The sequence below is a fragment of the Habropoda laboriosa genome, unplaced genomic scaffold (genome assembly GCF_001263275.1).
Source record: "Habropoda laboriosa isolate 0110345459 unplaced genomic scaffold, ASM126327v1 scaffold212, whole genome shotgun sequence".
Classification (NCBI taxonomy): Eukaryota; Metazoa; Arthropoda; class Insecta; order Hymenoptera; family Apidae; genus Habropoda; species Habropoda laboriosa.
In genome coordinates, this window is record NW_017100509.1 from 4,471,402 (window position 1) to 4,478,962 (window position 7,561).

A 7,561-nucleotide genomic window follows, 5' to 3' on the forward strand; every position below is an offset into this window, starting at 1 on the left:
ACGTACGAATATAAGAATGCGTATTCGTATATATGTACATACGAAGTAGCTTCGCAGTTCGAACAAGTAAAAGTACAAAAACGCGAGCGATACCAACGACGTGCACGTGTTTCATAATATATAAGTAATGCCCTTGGGTCAAAGCTAGGCAGTCGAAGAGGGACACCTACGCGATTTGCATGCCCACGCATAGGTGCTTGTTTCATTGCAGTTGACGTTACATTCAGGGCCGTGTCTCACCTAGCTATGAAATAAATAGTCGCACCTGTTTTAGAGCACAGTTACCCTTAACACCGACAACCGATTTGTTTTACCGATCGAGCAATTTCTTTTTTTTTTTTTTTATCTTACACACTCTTCTTCTAAGGGATAAAACTAAGTTTGGACGAATTTCTTCAATGAAACGCATTTGGTTAGTTAATTGTGAGCCAAGAAACGAGGGTTGAGGTTGTTTATTGAAATTTTGCAAATTGGAGTATTGGAATAATTTAGAAATTCCATTGTTAGTGAAATATTTAAATACTCTGGACATCTAGATGATTTTTATTGTTTTATTTTTATTTTCATTGTTTAAGTGTTTCGATATCCTGAAAGAAGGATAACTCTTTCGAATATTCCTACTGTATTCTAAATAGTAGTAAATGCATTTTCCCAAAGCTGGTTTTCTGGGAGTCCCCTTAACCCTTGTGGCAAGCAACCAAAATATTCACGGTTGTTTCAAACTTCAACACGTAAAATTGTTCGCTTAAATTTTTATTTTGGAAAAATGTGCAGAAAGTGAGGATTTGGAGCGATTTTACGATACTTTCGCAAAAACATCAAAAATTGTTAAAGGAAAATATAGAAATGGGTACTCGGTTGCCTGCACAAGGGTTAAAATAGAATTCACAGCGTTCGTGTAAAGCTCGAGGTGTGTTCTCATGCTCGTCCATCGAGAAACATAACGAGATTACTTTATTACTATAATCTGACCAATTTCGAACCCATTGTACCTCGGGTGCGCAATTCAGGTGCATGCGCCGCCAGGATTACAGAATTACATTCAGGTATATGCTGATGAACTTTTAAACGTTATATTGTCTCTTTCACGTTCTCTGTTATGTTAATCTCTGTATGGTCTCTGTTACGTTAATTCTTTGTATGTTAATCCCTTGGCTAGCGTTACTGTTGCAATCGACCATTCAATAAAGATGCAAAAAAGAAGACATTTTTTTCCATCGTCCTCACTTTCACCTTTTCAGAAGAGATAACGCTGTGCGTGAATATATTTCAATAATCGTTTATCGATGAGTTTGGCTCGGTGTAAAAATAGTATCCAGGAAGAGAAAAGAGAGTAGAAACTTTTGCCGCTTCGGGAGAATGTGATAAATTTTTTTCAAGTATTTTTGACGTTAAAATCGTTAAATAGGTACCGGTTTTGAAATTCGAAATAGCGTTTTTCCATGGAATTAGATTCTGTTTATATTCGTTACATTTCCGGCATCCCGGAAACTCCGGGATATTTAATTTCCTGACTGGTAGAACTACTCTGATTTATGTCGTGTTTAGACTCATTTTCCTCGAAAGAATCTCACCAATTGATTCGTATTATTTTCATCGACGTAATAGAAAAATTAGAAAAATATAATTTCTAATATCCCATTGCAACGCAAACCCTGTTAAATGTCGAGTTTTCACTCGTTTATTCTCGTTTTGCATATTCTTTTTCCTTGTCGACGACAGTCACAGTCCTCGATTGTTTCTAACGTATTCGCTGACACTAGAAAATCGATAGCAAGCTGAGCAATACATTCTGAATCGCATATGCTGCATCGATGGCAGCGAACGTGTTATCTAATGTTCTGTGATTTAATCACGCGACACTTTTCAAACAATAATCGATACAATCTTGAAAGTTTCCCTTTCTTTCCGTTATCGACACCTGATTGAAAACCATACGTCTAATCCATTTACCTACTCTGTACTTCCCCTGAAGCGGCGGCGATGCAGGAGTAAGAGTAGCGGGGATGCCCCGACCGCCTATTTTCCGCTCATTTGGTCAAGCGGTGACGTCAGAAGCCTCATCTTCGCTTTGTCGATCTGTACATCTTATTAAGTATTCATCTTTCAGACGCCACTTTTACTGGTATTTCTTTTTTACTTTGCATTCTCGATCGTATGCTTTATGGAAGAGCAGTACGTAACGGAATACCTTGTATATTAATAATTATATACTATTAATAAAAGTGTTACGTGTAATTTTGAGAAAAAGAAAAAGTAACGGCAATTTTTTTTTATTTGTGAATTTATATTGATTTGTAAATTTGTATTTCGCGTCAGTCTCGATAACAGATTGTCGCTTCGCGAAATTGAAATTTCTCTTAATAACATGTAAATCAATTTTTTTCGACGTAAATTTGTATAAGTAAGAGAGGAATATGAAAGAAAGTATTTTTCTTCAGAATGTTTCCAGTGAAACGTTATATTTTTCTTGTTTTTTTTTTTTCCATAGTTACGTAGGAAGTATCGGAAATTGAATCTAAACAGTCTGCGACAATACGATGTTTTCACCGTCCCGTCTCGTAAGTTTATAATACATGTGATACATGTGTAATTGAAAGAGACGTGACAGTAATAAGTTGCTTCATATTTCCTGTCGTTATTTCGCCCGGTAAACATCATTTTTCAGCTTCCATCGTGGAGGATAACTTGGAGAAGCGTATCGTTTTAAAAATTCGGTTCGTTAAATTAGGGAAGTGCTTAAAGGATGAAATTAACCCTTCGACTGCTGTCGGCGCCTACAGACGCTCAGAGAGCTACATTTTATGTTTATACACTATTTATTTTACTCGTGTAAAGTAGTAAATATTCAGCGAAAAGGGGATCTGGCGAATAATGTGTAGCGTGACTAGTCAAAGGGTTCAATTAAGATGAAAGTGCACCGAAAGGCTTTTCGACAGTATAGCGTGCGAGTAAATTTTCAAAACGCCCTATGCAGAGTGTCCCAGCTGATTCTTACATCTTGATTTTCTCGTTATTATTACTCAAAGCGAAATATGCTTGAGATGAGAGTGAAACTTTTCCACTCGTGAAAGAATTAACAACACCAGAATATGCCCCCTTCGGCACCGTTTAAATTTCATCTGAAACATTTTCCGCTGTGAGCAACAATAACAAGAAAATCAAGATGTCCCCTGTATAATCGCCGATAGTAACGAAAGGGTTTAACCTCTTATTCATTTTTCAGGTTTAACCCCGCTCGTTTATTGTTTTGGTACTGTGTATCGGGTAACAAAAGTTTCGCTGTCACAGATTAATCACATTTGGTAATCCTCAGTCTTACAAATTCAAAGGAAAGTTAGGATTGCAATGAATTTTTCTTATCCCGACCAGAATTTCTGTCACGTGTCTGATTCGTTGTTATAGGTTAAGGGTTTAACATCCCATTGAACAAACGACGAAAACTCGTTATCAAATCAAATTCTATCTCTCCTTACTATAATAGAATTCTATCGACGCACTCAGTGTGCGCGTGCGTGCATGCGTGCGTGTGTGTGTGTGTTTATGTAATTTTCAGTGTTCAACTTGTCCCTTGGTCGAGCCTCCTCCAACTCCTTTGGTTCGCTGTTCCTCCTTCGCCGCCTTCTCAATGCTATCCCCCCCCCCCCCCTTCTTCCTGCCTCTTTTGCGTCCCCTTCCCTTTTGTCCATGTTATTCCACCGTCATGATGTACGTTCTTGACCCTCCTTCTCCTCCTTCTTCCTGCGTATTGTAGGACAACGCCGCGATAAGGCCAAGGGCACATTAAAAACGTGAATCACGCAGCGGAAAAGGAATTAAGGAATTGCCGCTGAAATTGTGTAATATCGACCGGTATTTTGAATCGTTTGCCATAGTTGCCGAGTGCAGGATGTCGGTAGTTGTCGACAGTGTTTGAAATTTTAGAGCATTTTACGGCCGTTTCGATGGTTTGTCGAAAGGAAGAGCCCGTTTAAACGTGGGTATTAATGGAAGTGTTTTGTGTTAGATAGATTTTGTTGTAGGTTAACATAACCTTACTTTTGTCGTTTGTCGTTCGATAGATGTTTCTATTAGAAGTCGCGTAGGTACGTTGGAAAATTGTCGCAGCAATGGAAATGGTTCGCGATAAGTTGCTGTAACGTTTTAGATTGATTTTTGGCATTATGTACGTACGTCGTTCGTGCATTATCGATGGGCACGCGAGGGCGCAACTATCTGCCATTTTGTAGGTTATGGAATTTTATAATTTAGACGAAGATTTTCAAGGGACCTTTAAATTTGAGAAAAAATACGAGTAAACGCCTTTTTTTAATTCCTTTTGGTAAGATTATTATGTCGTCGCTATAAAATTTCTTTGGATATTTATTAAAATATTTTTCGCCTCGCGGGATGACTTAATTATTGTACGTTTCCTGTAGCGTATTTTACTCACTGGACAAATGACGAAATGCTCATTTTCGCGGAAACGTCTATTGCGATTAAAAGTAACACGTCAGAGTGGAATGTGTACCATAATTACATAAGTACAGGGAAATTTCCATTATTTGAGTATTTTGTACTAGTAACACACTTTCTGCAACGTTCCAGGCTAATAATAGAAGTAATTTACATAAGTTTGATTATAGTACGATAGATTGTGCTGTACCAACAGGGTATACGCACAATTTGTGTGAAATGAAGTGTTCCTGTTCCATAGTAATGCATACTGACATACAGGGAGTGTGTATGTGATGGAAATAAAATAAGAAAAATTTGAATATTACATTAACGAAGTGATATATCGGTAAATAAATTATCTCACCTTTTGAAAATGAAATATATATTCCAATGTCACACGTATAGAAAGACAAAGTCCTTAGATTTCAACGTTTTCTATATTTTACGTAATTTCGCGATAGAGAAATATTAATTACCGAATTTCTGAAGAATTCCAAAATTTTACCCACTTACTTTCCAAGGGAAATTTTTTAACAGAGAATTTCAGAGGGAACTGAAACTTTGAATAAAAAATTAATAGATTGTGTAAAGTGTAAAATGGAACGACGATAATTGATAGATTTTTAAGTACAAAGAAGAAACGATCGGTAAAAGTAGCTAAATAAATAATCGAGCTTTATTGTACAATTGTTAAGCTTGAATCAATTTTAACTTGACTATAGTTTCGGTCTTAAACGGTGAACAGTTTTTCTAAAATGATGGTAGAAGTAAGATTTTAGCTGTAAATTTTTAATTAAATTGAAATTCGACGAAGTAACGAATAAATAACTTGGAGCACTTACTTTATACACATACTGCTTAAAATAGAGAATTATTCTAATCTTTTTCATTTACTACAGATTTTTGATTTTTATGAAAAATTTTGAAGGTAAGAAAGAGCAGTCGTGCAAAGTGCTAAAAATTAGATAGATTAAAATGGAATAGTAAAAAACAGTTAGGAAATGGAAACATCGATGTTTTACATTGTACATATTATGTATTTTTGTTCGTATTCACGTGCCTCTCTGTCGATTAACGATTACATTTTACTTTCATACTGATAAACTCTAGTTGGTCGTTGGCCTCCAAAGATTAGGTTATTTTGGTATGCAAGATACAAATTCACTACTGCGCATACAAATGTAGGATGTGAAAATACGGACGAAATTAGGCCAAACTAGTCATTGTCGTTGTTGTTTATTGAAAAATAATAAATTATTTCATATTCGGCCTAATAAATTACGGAAAGAATTTATTTTATCGAGGCTTTTATTAAAAAGATTTTTAAACAACGTTCCAGTTCTATCTCCTACGATGAGTAATTGGAAAATAATCCTAACGCATATTACATAACCCACGATACCATGACGATTAAGATCAATCGCATAGTTTTCGAGATATTGTTTAGTTTCAAGTTACACAGACCATCCTGTACTTCTGTTCACGGTTGCGGAGAGAGTAAATTCATCCACAGTTAGCATACACGATCTATATATCAGGTGTTGAAATTAATTCGGTGCCTTTTTTTTTTCACAAAGTCTCGACGACTTTATCTACTGAAAACCGCCATATTTTTTCAGAGAGGAAATTCGCGAGTCACCTGATAAATGGAAAAATGGTGACCCAAAATAACGGAAATAATTTTCAACGTTAAAATTATCTTGGATATTTTTATAAACGAAGATTGAAATTTGTGAAGGAAGGCACCGAATTAATTTGTACACCAGATAGTTCAGTGGAAGTACAAAACTTAGCTTAACTTTTTAACTGGGGAAAACTCGTCATTGGTCTCATCAGTTCTTAAAATATGAAACAATTAGTTATAATTTGTATTCATTTTTAATTATACACTTAGAGAGATTCAATTTTTGTTTGAGAAGTGAGGTTAGTTAACAGGTTAAAAAGTACCGTAGAATTATCGTGTTCTATTCATGGAAGAAGTAGCGAAATTTGGCAAAATTAAATTAGTGACACCTGTTGCACTCGAAACGAAACAGTCAATCTTAATATAACGATGTTTCATTGTTCGATAAACTTCTGGTACAAAGATTCATTTCTGCTTTCGCGAGTTTCCCTCTACAATCCTTAGAAGTATCTTGAAATTACGTCATATCCTTATTATCAGCATTCCGTGATCTCATTGCTATCGATTTATGACAACATAAGCGTTCGATTTAAAATACCACGAATATTTATTCCTTTTAAATTATTAATTAAATATAACAAAATTGTTGCTAATACGTTTGTCTCTGTTCTCTTGACGTTGTAGCAAAGATTTATTGTCGAATAAATAAGAGAAAAATTAACACGTGGTTTTTTAATAATAATATTGTACTCGATGGAATTGTTTCGAGATTAAGAAAATACATAACGAGATCGAAATATTAATTGAGAGTATGGCAACAACGTTATAACTGAAACATGTTGTTTGCCATTGCAAATTCTTGAAGATCTCTTTTTCTTCTAATTACAGATATACAAAACCTCAAACATTTGCAGACTGTATCGGAAACGAGCTTCCACTTGGGTGGGAGGAAGCTTACGATAAGCATGTGGGTGCATACTACATTAATCATGTCAATCGTGAGTATTATACGTACACTATTCGTTATTTATTGATATTAAAATAATAATCGTTCTTTAATAATATAACGCGATTTGTGAGTTATAAATTTTTCTGTTGTGTGAGATATATTCTGCTGAACTTGACGTGTAAATTATTTTTTCTATTTTTACATAGGAAGTTGTGGAGTAGAATTTTTTATCGTACTCATAGAGAAGGTGAAATATTGGTTTTTCAATATTTTGAATATTTTTCCAATCTCACCCTTTGGTAAATAGTTGAACAAATGTATAATCCTGCGGGAAGTTAATTCGATACTCTGCGATAGCGTATAATAGAAATATATAACTGTGAAGAATTGTGAAAGGTCGAAGGTGTATCTAATTATTTTCTTTTTAATTGGTCGCGTTTCAGAGACGACACAACTCGAAGATCCAAGGCAAGAGTGGCGTGCCATTCAGGAGGCCATGCTTAGAGAATATCTTCAGACCGCACAGGACGTACTCGAGGTAAGTTCTAAAT

General features: G+C 35.3%; 1 protein-coding gene across 2 annotated transcripts in view; it reads left to right on the plus strand.

Moving 5' to 3' along the window:
* LOC108576210 (protein kibra) overlaps nt 1-7,561 on the plus strand; it is a 46,408-nt gene that overhangs the window by 7,046 nt on the left and 31,801 nt on the right. For both annotated transcript variants that reach the window (XM_017939156.1, XM_017939157.1), the window contains 2 exons: nt 6,950-7,059; nt 7,454-7,548. In XM_017939156.1, the coding sequence (XP_017794645.1) occupies nt 6,950-7,059; nt 7,454-7,548 (205 nt within the window). The remainder of the gene's footprint in view (nt 1-6,949; nt 7,060-7,453; nt 7,549-7,561) is intronic.